The sequence below is a fragment of the Paroedura picta genome, chromosome 16 (genome assembly GCF_049243985.1).
Source record: "Paroedura picta isolate Pp20150507F chromosome 16, Ppicta_v3.0, whole genome shotgun sequence".
NCBI lineage: Eukaryota > Metazoa > Chordata > Lepidosauria > Squamata > Gekkonidae > Paroedura > Paroedura picta.
In genome coordinates, this window is record NC_135384.1 from 19,439,448 (window position 1) to 19,460,005 (window position 20,558).

Consider the following 20,558-nt stretch of genomic DNA (forward strand, 5'->3'; position numbering starts at 1 on the left):
GCTAGCATCCTCACAGGAACATCTTGGAGGACCCACATCCAGCCTGTGCTGAGTCAGCTGCATTGACTACTGATTGCTAGCCGGATCAGATTCAAGGTTTTGGTTTGAACCTTTAAGGCCTTCCGCCATCTGGGACCCACATACATGAGGGACCGCCTGATGCCCTATGCCCCCCACAGGGCCTTACGCTCTGCGGGGACAAATTTGTTGGTGATTCCAGGCCCCCGGGAGGTGCACCTGGCCTCAACCAGGACCAGGGCCTTCTTGGTCCTGGCCCCTACTTGGTGGAATGAGCTCTCGGAAGAGCTGCGGGCCCTGCGGGTTTTATCAGCTTTCCACAGGGCCTGCAAAACGGAGCTCTTTCACCAGGCCTATGGTTAATCCTTGTAAGATCGGGCCCCCCTTCCCCTCTCAGGGCTTTATATACAGGGCTCCTTGGTCTCCTCCCTGGGAATGCCGCCGCTGTCGGGTTGGTTGGGTTGGATGGTATGTTTGTTTTTGCAGGATGTTTTATGTATTAAGGGTTTTATGGGGTTTTATATGTTGTTACCCTCCACGAGCCTTAGGGGAGTGACGGGATATAAATCAAAGTAGTAGTAGTAGTAGTAGTAGTAGTAGTAGTAATACCACCTGGATAATTTTTTTACTTTGTCTTGTCGCTCCTTGTATCTAACTGATTCCCTTGCCTGCTGCAAGATTTTTCCACTGATTTAGTGTCATGTGCAGATGACAATACTAGACAGAAGAGTTTTGGGCTGCTCAAGACTTTTAGACAAGGAGCTTTAATCAGATGAGAGGAAGAGAAATCAATGCCTTTTAAGGTGCTACTGGATTCCGGTCTTACTCTTCTAAATGCAGAAGCTCCCTTTGGTTATGGCTGGCAGCCATTGATGGACCTCCATGAAACTGGAGCTCCATCAATGGACCTCCATTAGCTTCTAAAGCCACCCATGCTTTGTCCACTGGCAATGAATTCCACAGGGAGGAACAAGTATATTAGGTGATGGCTGGCTGTAATTCTCTTTCAGGAAAGAAAACTGCCACTGACTGGGTTGGGAGTGTTGCAGGAAAGGAATAAAAACATCTCTGTATGATTTCTGTTTTCAATATTTTTTGATGTTTATGCTTCTAGTGGCACAGCTGGAAGCCAGAACACAGCGGGAAACCAGAGCTGTATTTCAGAGCCCTGCCCCAACTAAATGTGTGTAGGGGAAAATAAACAATCAGTATTGCCTTCCCTTTTGTTCCTCCCACTCTTCACTCTTACTTATATTTCCTGCTCATCTTTCTTGACTCATCTCATGTCCCTGCCCCTCTCAAGCCAAGTTCTGACAGCCTTTTACTTTAGAAACTAAATTCTCACTCTCTCTCTCTGTCTCCTACAACACAGCTGGAGCAGCTGGATGAAGCTTTGTTGCAACAGAAGCCCAATGCAAATGCTGTGGCCACATTGGAGAAAGTGATTGAAATTCAGAGTGAGTTTTTCGCCCTTGTCCTTTGGCTAAAAACAAGAGCTGCTTGTTTGTGTGTTGCATTTTGAGGGAGTAGCAATAAAAGATTATTGCTGGGTTTGCCAATAAAAACAACACTTTTTTTTCACGCATTCGAAGGAAAGGTCCTCTTACTCGGGAGGTGGGATGGCACTAGAATTCCTTGATTCACTCTGCACTAAACTCCATTTTGGCGCTGTGAAGTGGCCAAAGAGATTCTGAGAACAGCATATGAAACGAGAGGTTTTTACAAAAGGTAGTAAAGAGGCAAACTTACACAGGCTTGGGCTCCCAGATAAATAAATAATAATTAAGTCTTTATTTTTCTAGCCCACCCTACTTAGACAGGTAACAATCATATATAAATGCCACAAAACATTTTATTTCTGTAGCCCCAACTAGTTCAAGGGGGGGGGGTCAGATCTTAAGAGGGCAGATCTTCTCTAAGTTTGTAGTAGTGAGGCCAGATGTGGAATGTAGCGCACAAAGCAGCCACCAGGGAGAAGGTGGATCGGGGACGTGGTGACCTTGACATGATGAGAAATGACTTCTTCCTGGGGCTGCTTTCAGCCCTGATAGCAAAAATAAAGACAGGTACCTGTATTGTTTGCAAGTTGTTAAAAGCTTTCAAGCTCCCCAGAGCTCTTCATCAGGCTAGAGCTTACTCAAGACATTTTTCTCTAGCTGCGCTTCTACAAGAAGGAGAAGGAAATACGCCCTCTCTCCCATTCAATGATTTTCTCCAGTAGATACCACATGCGCACACACACACACACACACACACACACACACCAGCATTATAAAGGAAGCAACTGAGGGGAACCAGATATTATACTGCATCTGACAGATTTAACACTAGATTAGAAGCCACTGCTCCTGAGGTGGTAGCACATTGTTAGAGAGGGGCAATTAGTGATTCTGTGCTACAGACTTGACTGGGCTGAAAACTGGCAGGGGAATTCTTGGGAGAAAATACCCTTCCATTTATGTTTGCATTTACTCACTGGCAGTCTTTAAGCAGTGACTGGACAGATACTTATGATGGATGCTTTAGGCTGTTCCTGCATTGAACATGGGGTTGGACTAGATGGCCTGTATGGCCCCTTCCAGCTCTATCATTCTGTGATTCCATGGTAAGTTCTATGATTCTATGATTCCCACTATAGTTCTGTTCAGCAATCTGAAGCCAGAAAGCGTGGGGGTAGGGCCACCAAGTGTTACACTCATCCTGTTTCCAGGTCAATTACTTCCCTGGCAACCAAAGCCTTTCCTAGCACACTATGGTGTGTGTCCTTGCACTGTTGCACCTCCCAGTGTAGGATTGTGTAGGATACTTGCTGCCTGCTTGGATGGACCTTTTCCAGCCCAAGCCCAGTTAGCACTGCCTGGCCAAGGGCCAATGGGGACTTCTCACCAAAGTGGCCACCACCCACCCAGGCTTTCCACGATTGGCCTCTGCATTTCCACAGCCCCTGTCCCACTCAAGAAAGCAGCCCTGTGTCCACCTCCATTGTTTAAAAGCCATCATTGTGTACAATGTGTTGCACCTTAACCTAGGCATAGGAAAGAGAAAGGTGACGACGAGTGATTACTGCATAACATAATGCCCCATTATATCCTAGGCAAGCACTGGAGCTCATTGAAACACTCTGCAGCGATCATTGGCTGTTCCTTGTTGGAGGCACAGAAGGGTGAGGCTGAGGAGGCGGAGACGGTCAGCGCCATGGCATCGCTGTCGGTGGACACAGAGCAGGGGAAGGCAGACTGTATTGTCCGGTATGCTTACTCACATGGATCAGGGACAGCACTGTTGGAACTCCATGACTGAAGTTCCCAATAGGTTGTACCCTCTCGGAAATGTTCAGGCATGCATCATCTTAAGAGAGAGCCCACTGTGGACGCTGTACCCCATGCACAGACTGCCTTCTTTCAAGGATCAGTCTTGGGGGAGTGAAACTCCATGTGCACAATTTGCTGACTGTCCAGCCTTGTTGTCAGCCACGATGAACCCCTGCCTACTTTCTCAAAGCCAGACTGTGTGCAGACCTAGTTGGCTGATCATTGGGGCAGTCACTAAGCTCACCTGCCTTATCAGAGCAGAATTCAGAGTTTAAATGGGGGGGGGAGCCTGGGGCAGAGGCAAGGAAGCACTTTATTTTTGCAAGGAGGCACAATTGTCTCTGGACCAATATTTGTTTTTGTTCCCCCCACCCCACCCCACCCCCTGATGGGCCTGAAAAGGCAATTTTGCAAACTTTCAGAACACACTGATGCAATGCATTTCATCCTGGGAAACCTTTGAAGTCTCAGATAGAGTTTCATTCTTGGCCGTTCTTCAGTCTGTCTCAGGGGGAAACAACTGAATTGTGTTTGCTCTGATTTTCCATCTCTCTTTCTTCTGCACAATGGTGGTTAGTTCCCTGATTGGCCCATTTTAAAATGTCACTGAGTGGGATACAACTAGCCCCACTCCTGATAAAAATGGAAAAGGAGATATCCTTTGACGATCAAAAATGTTGAGATTCATGAGATCTGCATGGGTGAAGGAGAGGAGGCTGAAGCAAGGAAATGTGGGAGGCTGAGCAAAAAAAATATTTTTGCAGTAGCTCTTCCATGAGCAACTTTGGCAGCATTACACTTCTGAAAGTAGTGTTTCATTTTCATGGTTTCTGTGCAGTCACATATAGATCTGCTTCTTCACAGGCATGCCATGGAGAAGAGCTCAGAAGCTTAAAACAAGTTTCATATTTTGGTTTCTGTGCAGAGTCACTGTCCCTGTCTTCACCTATGCCTGTAGATTCCAGGGGTGAGACTCGTGTCTCTGTGTCTGGGAGCTGAGTTTCTAGTGAAAGGAATGTCAAAGATCAATAAGATAGCCCCCCATTCCTCTCTCATCCCTGCAGATGGCCGTGAGTGGATGTCTCATAGTACTGGGTCTGCATGGGAAAGCATGATCAAGATGTCAAGCAGGCAAAAACTGTGTCCATCTCTAACAAGCCCCAAAGGACATGCCCAGGACAAATGTCCGAAAGGGCATGTTAGCAAGGATGGCAAGGACCCTGGTGGCAACGAATAAACATTTAATTGAATGTTACCTGTCAATGCCTAAAGGCAAAACAACCCAGCAAACCACCCGGAGAAGCAAGCTTCCTGAATTAAGGGCCGTCTGATGGAAAATGCTCTCCTCCTTGCCAGGGATGATGGTCAGAAGGTTCAAGGTCACCATCTCCGATCCACATTGCTGTGGCTGAGGAGGCGGCTAGATCTTCCCGCCCAAGGAGAGAAAACGGGATTTTAGTCTCCTGATTGGATGACAGCCGAGCAGGGAGGCTTTGATTGGACTCCTGTAGTCACGTGTACTATTCAAACCTCGTGACGTGGAAACATTTTCTTTGTCCTGCAGCCACGCTGCTGCCTCCAAAATGGTTGCTTGCGTGCATGCGCGGATGCGTTTACACATGTAACCATGTAATGTATACATACACAGGCGAGTCAAATATTCAGATTGCCAATCATTCATGGGGTCTTCCTCCTTTTCAGACAGCACAACATGTCCATGCACATTATACTGTCCTTGCCAGCATATTCTTGTTCCTCCAGCCACGTGAAGAAGTACATATTGTTTGCGGACAAGCATGCGTGTATTCATTGACATGCGTTTTCATGTAAAAAAATATTATAACACGATTGTTGAAAGTTCACGGCAAACTTAAAGGCCAATGTTGAACAAAGGACTCTCTAACTTTATGAGGCTCACCTGGCAGGTTTAAATACATTTGTAGAGCAGTGCTTTGTGTTACTGTAAGGCGGTTTCTAGGGGGGAAATTGGCATTCCTGTCTCGCGGAAGCTTGGGGGCAGGAGTGAAGGAGGTACATGTCTTCTACCCCTATTTTGAGAACGCACCCGTCTTTGGCTGATGTGTTATAGGTTGTTCTCAGAAGGCAAGCACTTTTTTGGGGGGTAATCAACTTTTTGCGATTCCCCGAGTAGCGCTACAGTGAAGCAAATGTTGCGGGAGTTTAGTAGTTTTGTGGTTTGTGTACGACATCATGTGAAATGTCAAAAATGTAGCATATGAGAACAGTTACAATTTCACAACTTTAGAGCTGTGTGGAATAGCTTGGAGGCTGTCACGTCAGGGAGCTCAGTGCCAGTCCCAGTGGAGCCTAATTGGATGAGGAATCTGCCCTGTCAAGGGCCACCCCTAGGCCACTGGTGAAGGACAGATAGCCTAAGTGGCTGATTTATGGGGCAACAGCCACCTCAGTGATCTCCTGGTAGTGTCTAATCAGATGAGGAATCTGCCCTGTTGAGGGTCATACCTAGACCACTGATGAAGGAGACTGAAGAAGAAGTCAGGCATCAGCCCATTTATCATTGTCATTTAGAGGCAATTTGTTTCCTTGATATCAGCGGGCATCATCCCTTAGTGTTGAGGTCTACTGTTTGCTAACTCAATCAATGCAGGTAACCCAAGGGCTACCTGGCACTGAGCGCCCTCAATCATGTAAGTCATAACTGCATGTGATGCTAAATATCATTTGATGCTGAAAGACACCATTGATGTTGAGACACAATTCACTGTTTTGTCGGTTATCCCTGAGCACGCTTGCCACCAAAGCATCGCCCCTGAGCATTGCTGCCAAGCCTCAGTGCTTCCAAGCACTGGCACCAACGATCACTGCCAAGCAGTACCACTAAACATCACTGCCCAGTATCTCCACAGAGAGTGCAGAAATTCAAGGGACAGGCAATGGTGTGCCCTCCTCTGAACATCAAGCATCAGTACTAGAAGCTCTGCCCGTATTCCCAACACCCATGACAGATTATAAAGAAGATTGGCATATAACTGCCATCACCTGCTGCTGCCATGAGTGAATCTTTGGCACAGTTGCTAGCCAAGGATCTGAGACCATTTCAGAACTGATTAGGGTTAGGCTTAAGACTAGTGTCCCATCTGGGTTAGGCTTAAGACTAGTGTCCCAATTATGGATGTTTCTTTATATAACCTAAATGGGTACTAGAGTCTTCCATGTATAAAGGCTCTAACTAGACTTGCACCCACACTTGCATTAGCAGAAAATGGGATGTTTACACTCAGGAGATAATTTTATGCTTATTTTAGATTGTTTTAAATTAAGCATCCCAGAACCAATGCCATTGTTTTGGATATACAACCAGCAATGATTAGATCTGTTTGTCATTTCCTCCTCTTGAAATGGAGGGAAGGAAAATATATTTTACGGTGTATAAGACATATTAGGTGCCACAGGCATAAGAGCAGTGAACTGCAAGTCATTAATTGCTGCGGGATTTGTCAAAATTCCACAGGGCCTGTATAACGGAGCTCTTCTGCCAGGTCTATGGTTGAGGCTGGGGTCTGTGAGGTAGAGCATTGCCCCCCCCCAGGGGGGTCTGAAGTATACATCATCTCCCCCATTCTCTATCGCCTTGGCAGGTGGGAGTAGATTGTGATTGGCTGCCGCCATGTTATGATTTTTATGATTTTTAATGTCTTTTAATGGGGATTTAATTGGGATTTTTAAGACGTTACCCACCACGAGCCTACCCAGGGAGTGGCAGGAAATAAATCAAATAATAATAACAACAACAACAATAATGAGCATGTATGAAAGGTCTTTTGAGACAAGATGTCATCTGTCATTGATGCCTTCCTGAGTATAAAGATCCACTGGAGCTTTCAAGAAAGAAGGAAAAAAGCCACAATACAGCAATGCCAGACAGTATTGTAATGCAACATCATTCTTGGCTAATCACTTTCCATGGTACCCAGAATCAGGGCTCAGACATATGAGATCCTTGGGCACATTAAGATGTTCAGATTGACAACCAAAACATTGTCAGTGGTATGCATGCAGGCTCCACGTAGTCAGGATCTTTTGGTATCATGACCAAATCTACCATCAAATCCTGCCACTCAAAGGCAGGGTACACCCGTCAAAACAAAGGGTAAGGGGACATTAAGAATGGAAATTCCACTTAATCTCCAGGGAATCTGCAGCTTTGGGTGTCCATTGTATATTTTCTGGAAACTTATCCTATTGTTCCCATGTTTGGGAAACAGTGATAGTAATAATCTTAATTTTTGTATTTGTATATTTAGGATGCAGAGCCAAATGTAGCTTTCATTTGGCCATGCACTTCCTTATCGGTGAATTGACAGCCATCCTCAAAGACAGGGCTTTTCTGCATGTTATAAATATAGTGAAATGCCGCTCCGCATGATGTCACCCACATCCAGCGTCTGGCCAACCAACCGCTCACCACATCCTCCATTTTAAAGCGCGAGTTTGGGAATCGCATGAAGTAGATTCAACGATCTAAAAAGCGTTAATGCCCAGAGAGCAACCAGCAGGCAACCAGCAGAAGGACGGTATGGAGGCTCAAACACACTACAGTCATCTGGATTATCCCGCCCTCGCACCCGCCTCCCTCTCCCAGTGACGTGCCTGGAGCAACAAATAGGCGGACACACATATAGGTGTTGTGGGGAGAGGAAAGGGAAAGCCTTATAAGCCACTTTGAAACTTCTGGTAGAGAAAAGTGGCATATAAAAACCAACTCTTCTTCATCAACAAGATTCTCCCTCATTTGTCAGAAGACTTATGATTTGCCATAATCACTCTTAAGGGCAATGGTTTGGTTCCCTGTCATATTTTGAATCCAATCTTCAGTACATCATAGCCATGCTGTCCAGGTTGTGGTTGTTTGTCATTCATGAGTAATCAGTGCTCATTGTTTATTGAAATGTGGAATTCTGTATGGATTCCTCCACAACTTCTGCACTATTTTCCATTGAAAGGACTGCTGAGAAAACCTTAGAAAAATTTTTTCCCAAAAAAGAGAAAATAGAAGTAGAAACAATCGCTTGTTATATGGCTGCAGAACACATAGTGCTAATATTGTCAAACAGAGGGCAGGACATGAATTTAGAGTATAAATAAGACTGTTGAAATTGAGAGCTGTTAAACATGCCTTTGATTCTTTGGTATCAATCATTCAAGAGTAACGGGTCCCTTTTGCACACAGATGACTCCATGGCATAAATCTAGATGAATGACATGGTAGACTCAGGAACCTTGAGGTTATGTCACGTGGGAAATTAAGGAATGATCTCAGCCACATGCATCAGTACTGAACAGCTTAAACATAGTTCCTTTATTGCTGCAAGAAGCACTGTACATGGTGCTCATTAGCTAGAAGCAATGTAGGTTGTGCTCTGGGACATCACTTGGGACCCTTTCCATTTTCAGTGGTTCCCTCGGCTGGTGGAGGACTTGCCAGGATACAGATTCATTGCTCCTCTGACAGAACCAGCATTCCTACATAAAGACCTCCACCATCACCTAGCAATCAGGCAATTCCAATTGTCTGCTGATCCTGGCCAGAGTTTAATATTTAGGATCTTGAGGGTGTTGTTGTCTGTTTGGCCTAGATAGAAATATTTCTAGAGCAGGACAGTGGGGCAGTATGTTAGCAACTCACCTGTTAAGGTGCATTTTTGATGCTTTGCCTGCTCAACATGTAAGAGGTTTATCTGTCTATGCCTCTGATGAGGCCATGTATTCTGAAAGAATCCTCCTATTATAATGGCCATTCAGTGGAGTGCTTTCCTTTCTTCAGTACACTTATTTATGTATTTATTTCCCACCACTATTGAGGACTATCTCACAGTGGGTTACAATCAAGACATAAAACCCCCACAGAAATAAAATGTAAAAAAAAAATCTAATTACTTGGCAGCAGAATACAAATCTTCACCCCCTCCCTTCCCATTCAAACTCTCCCCACCCAGCGCCTCAGGGCTATAGTAGGGGTGCCTGTCCTACAGATTATCCGTGACTGGCCTCAACCAAAAACGTGACAGAAGAGCTCCATTTTACAGGCCATTTGGAACCATGGAAGCTCCTGCAGGGCCTTTAGTTCTTCCTAGAGCTTGTTCCCCCAGATCGGGGCCAGGACCAAGAAGGCCCTGACATTGGTCAAGGCCAGGCGAACATCCCATGAGCTGGGTATCACCAACAGTTTTGTACCTGCCAATCACAAAGCCCTTCAGGGGGCATAAGGCAATAGGCAGTCCCTCAGATATATGGATCCAAGACCACATATGGCCTCGAAAGTTAAAGTTGATCCAGGCCACAACTGGCAACCAATGATGCTGCCTCAGCAGCTGAATATGGGCTCTCAAAGGTGAGGACTCTAGCCGCTGCATTTTGTACCAGCTGCAGTTTCTGGCTCAAGGACAAGGGAGTTACTGAAGTCAAGTAAAGCAAGTTACAGAAGTCAAAACTGGAGGTGACCGTCGCATGTGGCCAGGTATTCTGGGGACCTATAGGGTGTTAGTAGCCTTGTCTGGCAGAGACAGAAAAATGCCAGGCGGGCTAGTGTCATGACCTGAGCATCCATAGAAAGGGAGGCATCAAAGATCACGCCCAGATTTCTGTCACAGATTTCTGTTAAGTTATACTCCAACCAGGTCGGGCAGATGCGCTTCCTTTTCTGCCCCTTTCCTTCCCAGCCATAGGACTTCTGTCTTGGAGGAGTTGAGTTTCAGGCAACTACTCAAACCATCCTGCTATGACTTTCAAACATGTGGTAAATGTTTCCAGAGGAGGGGGGGGGGGAGTCCGGGTGGCCATCCATATGTTTGAACCAGGGCAATTTACAGTCTGTCCTTTTACACAGTACATCCTTTTTGAATGACTGTTAATTCAGTTTGAATGGTGGGGAAACTTGTACCTTATCCGATCGCCCTCCCTTTTCTAAGATTTCATTGGAATGGGTAGTGTTAAAACCAAGCATGAGTTTGCTTCCCCAAGTGGTGTCTAAGTGACTCCTAGGTCAAGAAGTCTTTTGCCCTGACACCAAGATCAGAAGCAGAGATGGCTCTGCATTCAGAAGATGTTCTCAGGGCCGTACTCTTTTGGTTTCATGAAGTGGACTGATCCAGGCAATATAGGAATCCTTAATCTCCTTACTGAAAGGGTAGAAAGGCCTCCGTTCAAACATTATCATGTTGAATGATATTGTCCATTTAATGGACTTAGTCTCTGCCTGAGTAAATGGCTCTATGGGTATCTCTGTGCATCACACACATGCTCAAAAAATTTTCTGCAGCTTTCATGGCTGGATTGTTTCTAGTAGACATTAGTGGAGCGATCTGGTGAAATGAGCCACATTCATCTGCCACTATGCCATATATCTCAACTCCTAGAGAGAGTTTACTGTGGGTAAAGTGGTACTTGATGCTAGCTTTCCATTGTATTAGCCCATTCCCTCCTCCAGGGTGAGTGATCATGTTATTCTCCCATGTGGGACTGTACAGAAACCACTAACATGAAAACAAGGTTACACTTACCTGTAACTGCTGTTCATTGAGTGATGGTCTTCTGTGTAGTCACACAACCCTCCCTCCTTCCCCATTGTTGGCTATTGAGTTAGAGTGCTAGCCCCTCCCACATCATGTGACTTTGGGTGGGAAAATCACTCTCTGTGAGGGGGGAGAGCACCTTTGAAAGCTTCTAGAAACTTGTTTTAAGCTTGCTAGCTCTTCTCTGTGGCAAGCCTGCAAAGATGCAGACCCATATGTGACTGCACAGACCGCTCAAAGAACAGCAGTTACAGGTAAGTGCAACCCTGTCATCTCCAGTGTGTCAGACAGCACATCAAACAGCTCTTAGTCTGGTGTTGCATGGGTGCACACACACACAAAGACCAAAGGGAGTGGTCTGGCCAGCATGGTGTAGTGGTTATGAGCAGAGACTTCTAATATGCCAATGGGCTTGATTCCCCACTCCTCCACATGCAGCTCAGTGACCTTGTGCTTGTCACAGCCCTTATAGGGCTGTTCTTACCAAGCAGTCCTATCAGAAGCGCTCTTAACCTCACCTATCTCACAGGGTATCTGTTGTGGAGAGAGGAAGGGAAGGCAACTGTAAGGCGCTTTGAAACTCCTTTGGACAGTATATAAAACCAACTCTTGGAGCTCTTCTGCTGCTGCTGCTTCTGGATCCCATGCATCCTGGATCCCATGCATCCTTCACACATATTGTAGTTTGACCCAGTTTCCTTTTCTTCACAGCAGCCCTCCAGCCCCTAACTTTTGGCCTCTTGCAGGTGGCTGCTGGGGGAAGTGAAAAGACAAGAAGATCCATTTCTGACAATGTTTGTTTCATTGGTTTGTTTCAAGATCCTACCCCATCCACACCAAAGAGAATGAGTGAATGTTAAAGGTTGTTTAATTTAATGTAGCCAGTAGCATCTGGAGACTAGAACCTTTTTCCTTTGATTCAGGGAGTGATCAAGGAAGAACCTGGTAGATAAATACACATGTTGAAGAAGGATGGTTAGAGGACTAATTGGGTTGACCATGATTAAGAATCAGAGCAAATGCATCTTGTTGCAGAGACACAGAACATAAATTGATGTCCAAGGGAGCAACAGATATGAGGGGAAGCAGCATTGAAATCCTCACTGATAGCCTAGGAGGGCTGAGGCATACCTAGCTCACTGTATCATAGCATAAATATTGTGTAGGACTTGCAAGTACCCCCAGGGTAAAATGATCATGTAGGAACCCTCATCCTAGACAATGTGCAGGAATTCCAAAAGCCGGCAGGTGAGACTTGGGTCCCCTGGACCAGATTAATAATAGAGGGAAAAGATAAAACTTCCCATTGGCCTTTACCCTACTGCCTGTTGCTTGATAACTCAGAGAGGAGAAGCGATGACAAACCAGAGCGGGGTCTCAAGGGCATTCTCCTGCTAAATCGTTCTTAGCCAACTTCATTCTCAGCTAGCATTCCGTAAAAAGCAGAACAGTTCCTTGCCAATGTATTGAATATCAGCTAGCGCTGCTTCCAAGTTTTTGAAGGCCTTGGGCAGAAAGGGCTTAAGTCCCCCAACCCTTGCCCACCCCCAGGACCCCCATTCACATCTTTCCTTCCTGCCCTCAGTCACAAATCCACGCCGCACACCTGTGCATCTTTCCCCTGCCCTGTCATGAGCCTTCTCTTGCAGCCCTTTCCTCAAGGTGCTGGGTTGTGGCACATGGCTGGGAGTGTTGCTGCTGTCACCATCTCAAGGTTGCATCCCCAATACGTCCTCGCCTGGTGGTGCTGGGCAGCCCAGGTAATCAGAAGTACAGGGGATGGAGTGGTTGGAAGGGTGTGTGGGTGTGTGTCATTGGCAGTGAGACATGGCAGAAACCCCGGGCTCTGGCAAATTCCCCATCTGAGGGTATGCCCACACCAACCTAGACATCGAGCCCAGATAAGGAGAAGAGCACAGCTCCCACACCGTGCCCAGCTCAGACAGGCAGTCAGGCTCACAGTAGGAAGAGAGGTCTTGTTCCAGAGACTACCAAGGACCATCCATTAACCAGCTGTTCTTTGCCTTCCCTTCCTACAGACAAACAGATGAGCCAATGGAGGCCGATCCCGTGTTGTGAAGTGCCAAGACTTCGATTTGTGTAACTGTCACTCTGTGGGTTATAATTGGTCATTTGTGATTTCGTTTAAAACGACAAGAAAACAAAATAATTTTTTATCTATTAAAAAAACGAGAAAAAAAATTAGTTGCACTAGACATGAGCCCGTGTGTGCATTATCGCGTCTGTCTCTTGACATTTGTTTTCACCAGCATCACCATTTTGTCCTAACTCTTTTGGGGATTTGTGAGGGGGGTGTTTCACATGGGTATCTCCTCCGTTATTCCTTTCTTAGCCATCCTTCTTTCTCCTAAAGCCTTCCCCCTTCTGGGTTGCCCTTAGGTAAAAATGAATTTTGCCATAACCACACCCGCACATTTAAAGCCCTGTAGGCATGGGGCAGGGTGTAAGAAAGAGCATTGTTTCCTCTGCAGAATTGCAGTTATGCTCCATAAAACTGAATGGACACTTGCGTTTCTTCCATGTGTATGGAGGTGAAAGGAAACTGGTGGCAGTCAGGAAAACGGAGGTGGATGGGAGCAGGTCAAAGAGCTCCATTAGCTTCTGTTCTCTTGTCCCACGGGTGTGGGGGCAGGGAGCGACATTTCTACTCTAAGAGATTTTTCTGATCAGTCTGAAGCCCCTGGGATTTTGCAGCTCTAGACAGCTTCCTGTATCACTGCTTGCATTGGGCCAGCCATGCTGTCCTTTGCTGGCTTTGTTATTGAAATTAAAAAAAAAGGGGGGGGGGAGACTAGAACTGGAACCAAAAAAATCCCAACTGTTGACAGGACCTACAAAGGTTGAATGTCTGTATTGTTAAAATTATATTACTTTTATTGTGCACAATTTTTAAAAATCTATAGAAATTAAAAACATATGTCCAGCCCATAAGCTATTTCAAACCAGTATGCTATGCACGATGTGAACCAAAGGACCTACATGTTTTGGCCCTTGTGGGGCCTTCTTCAACATGCTGCAATACATGCAATAATAAGGAAACACACCATTGAAAAATTTGGGCAGCCTTTGGAAGAGAGCTGATGACTGAAAACTAGACATCTTATTTCAGTAGGTGACTCTGATATTTTACAGCTCTTACTTCAGAGCCTTTATTGATTGCTGTACATATTTTATGTGTTAAGAACTGCTACATATTAAAGCCAGACCTTTGAAGAAGGCCCTACATGGACTGAAACGCGTCAGTCTTTTGGTTTACATAGAGCATAGCATTCTGGTTTACAATAGCCTATGGGCTGGACGTAGGTTTTTAATTCCTATAGTGGCTTTTGAAAAAATTGTGCACAATAAAAGTAATATAATTTTAACAACAATACAGACATTCCACCTTTGTAGGTCCTAACTGTTAAGAATTAGTTTTTTTTTGTTATTGAAATGCCATTTTTTTCTGCTTAAGTTCTTTGCACATTGTGATGGGATTGAAGGCAAATAGATTCATTTTCCAATATCTTTTCCCCGTCTTCCCAGTTTCTGGTATTTAGCCACCACCACCCCCATCCAAAATTCTTGGCTATAATCTGAACTTTGTTGTCTAAATCTGTCTTTCTCCTGATTTGTTTAGATATAACATGTCCCTTGGTATGTACGATTCTGTCTAGGAGGGAGTCCCCAAGATGAAGGGAAAATGTGTGCCTTTAATTCATTTTTGTTAATGCCTTAATTTCCCTGTGCATTCACTACTACTACTTCCACGTACCCTTGTTCAACCCTCCACCTCTCTCTCCTCCCATCCTGCCCTCCTTAGTTAGCTTTCTCTAAGGGAGATAGCCCTGTATAAATATGGAAAGGAATCCCATCTAATCCCCCCTGCACCGATGCACATTGGCCCCGATCCAGCTGTAGTTGTGCGTAAGCAATCTGTTCACGTGGCTAGTTGCACAATAGAATGTTCTTCCCATCCAGAGCAATGTTGTGCCAATAGACCATATCCAGTTTACATCTGCAGTTCCAAGTCCAGCAAGTGACACTTGTGTGAGTAAACCTGTTTACAAGCATCGGTCTCCTTAGCTGGATCAGGGCATGTGTAAATAATTCCCTTTTGTAATTAAGAGTGTGCTTATGTTGATTGTTTCATGACCAATGCTTTCTGGAAATTCTCTTTCTCTTTTTTTTCTCCTGTTGTCACTGAAAGACTTCTCATAACTTAGTGTAAATAATTTGATTTCTTGTATCATCTGCACAAACTTTTTTCAATGAAACTTTGTCCATTCATAAAGAAAAAAAGAAAAGAAAAAGGAGAATTCTTTTTGCTGTTGCTACTTCACCAGCCAAAAAAAAAAAAATTAAGCAATTTTAGCTTTTAAAAATGAATGTAAAGGAAAAATGGTATATAATTTTATTACAGATGTATTATTTAATAATATTTTTTTAACATGTACCACAAAACTCTCCTTTCCTTTGGAAAGTTGCTGCCAACTGGTGTGAAATGCAGCAAGTGAGTTGAAGGGGCTTTGGGGTATGGTATTCACTAATTCAGGTTAGAGGGATTTGTAAGTTGGGGGGGAGGAATGGGAGGGGGAATCGTATGAAATGTGAGACTGTGATGTATTTTTAACTGCACTTTGGTTGTGAACCTCACCAGGATCTGTTTTTAAGAATCTTTAGGCTTGATTCAGGTTTGGTCTTCTGAAGTGTCCTGTGTGGGGATCTTCCATCTCAGTGGGTTTCTCAGGAGATAATCATGCTCATATCTGTGGCAAATGAAAAGCCAGGTCTGGATAGTGCCTTCCTTTCCTCCCTGCCTCTACTCCTGGTTTGGCATTACAACAAATATCTAAGTAGCCCACTCTAGAGAATAACAGAGGGATGAAAAAGGACTTTACTGTGGCCTGTTGTCCTGATTCACCAAAGCCCATGAACTAAGACTGGTTCCTTGCACATGCTGTACCAGAGATGTAAAACCCTGCTGGGTGTGTTTATGTATGGTGGGGGCATGCATGAGCAGAGAAAGATGGAGACAAAGACCCCATGCACCCACTTGGCCTTGTGTGCTTGGCCTCTTGGGATCCCCAGGGAGCAGATTTGACCATCCATTCCTAGGGGCTGTATAACCGCACAGGTATATGGCTCAGGTTTTGATGAGAGAGCCTAAGCTGAGCATCAGGACCTGTGGGTGTTTTTTGTGAGTGTTCTGAAGCTGTTTTGGATCCTCACATTTCATGGAAAAGAGGGGGCAACAGGGTAGGCAATAGGCTGTTTGTGGCCTACTGGATCCTGCTGCGGCAGCCTTTTACCCACTTGTCTGCTAGATGCAGGATGCACAGGTTGTGTTTGCTAGATGCAGGAGCCAAGGGGATTTTGTCCAGGGATAAACAACATGATCCTGCTAGCAGTGGATATCCGGGGTTGATTTATCGTGAAACAGCTCTTGCACAGCTCCATAACTTGGCGTCATTCCTGATGTACCATTTGCATTAAATGTTTGCATTCAAATGTTGGCTTTGCAGTCCTGTCCACTCACCCAAGTGTTGGAATTATGACCCGCAAGAACAGGCCAGGGGTGCTTACAAAGCCAACAAGGGTGGGGGGGACTCAGTTCCGAATAAGAAATTGAAACGTTGGTACTTTGGTATTGGAACAGCTCGTACATGTAGAGATGCCTGGTTACTAGATGTGCAACATGTGTTAGTCAATTTTAAAACCTTTTGTTTGCAAGGTATGCCCCTGTGTAATCAGAGAGTCTATTAAACAGGATTTTACATGTATGAAATCTGCAGTAGATAAATGCCATCTTAAAAGAGTCATTCCCCCTTCCCTGTTTTTTTACATACCTCTCCTAACACAGTGTTGATACAACATGTATGAGCACATTGTTTCAAAGTAAATTCTTGTTTTACTCAGAGAAGAAGAAGCAGAGTTGGTTCTTAAGTGCCGCTTTTCTCTACCCGAAGGAGGCTCACAGCGGCTTCCAGTCGCCTTCCCTTTCCTCTCCCCAGGCACACCTCATCAGTCCCTTACTGACTGTGTTGCTTGGATTGCTTTAACCACAGACCACAGATGTTTTGTTGCAGGCAGATGGCATGGGATAGAAAGTGGATACTGTCTGGCATGTTAAGACAGTGGTAGGTATCTCAGGGCACAAATCAAGAGTGCTAAGCAGAAAGCTGTTTCCGAGAACCTTTGATAATTTCTGAACTTCATGTTGGTAGTGTTGTCATTTTAATTCCATATACATGTAACTCCCACCCACCCCTTTTTTTTTGCATTCATAGTGAGGAAAATAAGCCATAGGGGGAGGAAGAAGAAGAGTTGCTTCTTATATGCCGCTTTTCTCTACCCGAAGGAGTCTCAAAGTGGCTTCTAGTCGCCTTCCCTTTCCTCTTCCCACAACAGACACCCTGTGAGGTGGGTGAGGCTGAGAGCCCTAATATCACTGCTCAGTCAGAACAGCTTTATTAGCACCATGGTGAGCCCAAGGTCACCCAGCTGGCTGCCTGTGGCAGAGTGCAGAATCAAACCCGGCTCACCAGATTAGAAGTCCACACTCCTAACCACTACACCAAACTGGCTCTTAGTGTTGTCCTGAAGGGTTACCAGTGAAGCTGTATTTGGTTTGATAACCCTTTGTCTGCATCTTAAACTTCACACCCTTATTGTTAACAAGTGATGGTAATGTTATGAACTGCCCCAAGACTATTGTGGGAAGGGGCAGTATACAAATTCAGTAAATAACAATAATTATTATTATATGTAGGGCTTCTTGTGGTGCAGAGTGGTAAGGCAGCAGACATGCACTCTGAAGCTCTGCCCATGAGGCTGGGAGTTCGTTCCCAGCAGCCGGCTCAAGGTTGACTCATCCTTCCATCCTTCCGAGGTCAGTAAAATGAATACCCAACTTGCTGCTGGGGGGTAAACGGTAATGACTGGGGAAGGCACTGGCAAACCACCCTGTATTGAGTCTGCCATGAAAACGCTAGAGGGCGTCACCCCAAGGGTCAGACATGACTCAGTGCTTGCACAGGGGATACCTTTACGTTTATTATTATATATGGGACACTTCAATGCTGGGTTTGATTCCCCATTCCTCCACATGCAGCCAGCAGGGTGACCTTGGGCTAATCACAGTCCTGTTAGAGTTGTTCATACCAAGCAGTTCTGTTAGCCCCACCCCCCTGTTGTGGGGAGAGGAAGGGAAGGTGATTATAAACCATTTTGACTCCTTTGGATAGAGAAAAGCAGCGTATACAAACTGACTCTTCTCCTACATTGGTCTGTATTTCCACAGCAGTTTAAACAATATACAGCTGTACACACTGTTCATTTACACTTAAGAAGTAGATATGAAAGGGAAATAGAAGAACGTGGTTTTGCACATTCCCTGCTGTAGGTTGGGCAATGCAGATGCAGATGAACTGTCATTCTTAACTCTGCAGACAGCCAGGGATTTCATTTGAATTGTGTACTTTATGGGGATTGGTTGCACTCTATGTGCATCTTCTCTGAGATGTCACAGTTATCACATGGATGTATCACTAACCTCGCAGGTATGCAAACTCACTACCAGATTATGGAAAGAATGATTGCCCACCCATTTATCCTCCAGTAAATATTTTAGCTATTTACCACAAATGAGGGAGAGAGTGTATTCAGGGATCAAAATCAGCTCTGGTAAGGGCCCCTCTTATGCCATATGGAAATATGCCAAGACTTTTTTTTTTTTAAAGAAACAGATTTTATTTTTCTGAGTAAGAGTTCGGGGACTAGGGAAGCTAATAGCCTTTAAATATTTTTTACCCTCTGTGAAGCTGCATGCAGTTTAATTGTATTTTCTGCTTCTTGATGCTTTATCTACAGTTGGATGTTCAGTTCACTACAGAAAATTACAGTAAATAATTTCTAATAGTTTTCAAGAAGACAGAAGTATTTACTAGGGCAATTCTGGCTCCTGAGGTGCCTCATGTAAGGTGAATTTTGTCTTCACCTTAATCAGAAAGCAGAGGGCAGCACACACACCAAGTACTGGGCCTTTTCACAGACTGCAAGAAAAAGGCAAAGGTTGTGGATTCCCAGCTGCATCTGCTGATGAATTTAATGGCATTTATTTGCTTATTCTGTCATTGGAATGTGAGGTGCTTCAGAAGAATCTAAAAGGCTTCAGTTTGGATGTGCAGAGAACACTTTAGAAACCTCATAGAAAGATTTTTGACTTGTTCTCTCCCAACCTTTTCCCCATTTGTTATTTGTGATTGACTCTGCCCTCATCAAAGCCATTTTATGGGGGCTCCCATTTCCTATTCTCAGAATTTCAAAAGTGTCCAAGGGATCACCTTGGGAGCCCCTGCCACAGGCCAACCTGAACTTCTAACTTATTGGAGGCATTTTAGGATTCTTTACAGACTTCAAATTATCCCATGCTCATTCCCTTTTTTTTAGCTGGGACAAAAGTGAGGAAGTGGCCTTGGTGATTTAAGTTCAAACAAGGTTCAGACTATTTTTAAACACTGGTGGTAACACGGCTTAAGGACCTTGATTGGACACAAGTTCTTATGACCAAGATATACACAGGGCAGACACTGGGGATAAGCAACACGGAGTATTTAACTGCCATGGCCCCATTTGCCACAGCACAGACACAGGGATCTCAACTTGCCCTGTCCCGAGTAGTAGTAACTAAGAATGCCAGCTTCTAGGTGGGACCTGGGGAAGCCCCTGGAGTTACTGCTCATCTTCAGGCAACAGCGATCAGTACCTCTGAAGAAAATAGATGCTTTGGAGGGTAGACTGTATGGCCTTGTACCTCAGTAAGGTCCCTGTCCTCTCTAGGTTCCATCCCTTAATCTTGTTTCTCAACCTGGATCTGCCCAGCCTTCTCCCCCCCCCACCCCATTCCGGGGGGCACCTGGCAACCCTACTTGAGGTCCAGTGAGAGGATTAGGCCTATTCATCCCTCTTCAGATCCTTGACACTGATGTCATCATTACAAGACTCTCTCAGCCTGGCTGGCAGCTGTGGCTACTGTAGCTCCAATTTTGTCTCCTGCCCAAGCAAGTATGGCCGCGTTTAAGAACAGCTAGTGTTCCCAGGTCCCATCTGGCCACCAGTGGGAGTGAGAGTCATTGGCAGTAGGGAAATTACTGGAAATTTGGTGATGAAATCTGAGGATAGGGACCTCAGTAGGGTACAATGCCATAGAGCTTACCATCCAAAGCATCCATTTTTTCCTGTGAAAACTGATCTCTGTTATCTGTAAATTAGCTGTAATTCCAGGGGATCCTCACATCCCACTTGGAGGATGGAGACTGCATATGGGTGCAGATGTTCCAAGCAGGCAGGCAAAGGGAGAAACACTGTTAACCAGCAGTAACTGCTACCATCATTCCTCTGTCTACCACACCTGGGAAAGGGAGCTTGCTGGACAGTATCTGGCCAGAAAACCCACCACCACACATCTGCAACGACCTCCAACATGGTTATAAAAATGGGAGCTTGGTCCAGGCATCCCCTGAAACTATGGTTTAATTTAACTTAGGGTTATGTATAAGTGTTTGGTTGGGATTTGTCAAGCTAAGTTTTTGAAGTTGGCTTATTAAGTGCAGTTAGTTTTATTTATGGTTTCACATGTTATTCAAGTGTGACTAGCCTGGTTTGATCCTGGCTT

General features: G+C 45.0%; 1 protein-coding gene across 9 annotated transcripts in view; it reads left to right on the plus strand.

Annotated features, from left to right (window-relative positions):
• The window catches only part of HDAC5 (histone deacetylase 5), a 285,336-nt gene extending 266,718 nt beyond the window's left edge, over positions 1-18,618 (plus strand). For 8 of the 9 annotated variants that reach the window (XM_077315953.1, XM_077315952.1, XM_077315958.1 and 5 more), the window contains 3 exons: positions 1,391-1,475; positions 3,113-3,266; positions 12,922-18,618. In XM_077315953.1, coding sequence (XP_077172068.1) covers positions 1,391-1,475; positions 3,113-3,266; positions 12,922-12,961 — 279 coding nt within the window. In that variant the 3' untranslated portion in view covers positions 12,962-18,618. Of the gene's footprint in view, positions 1-1,390; positions 1,476-3,112; positions 3,267-12,921 lie in introns of those variants that run through there. The other variant, XR_013227134.1, reaches the window with a different exon arrangement.
• Positions 18,619-20,558: the final 1,940 nt, after the last annotated feature.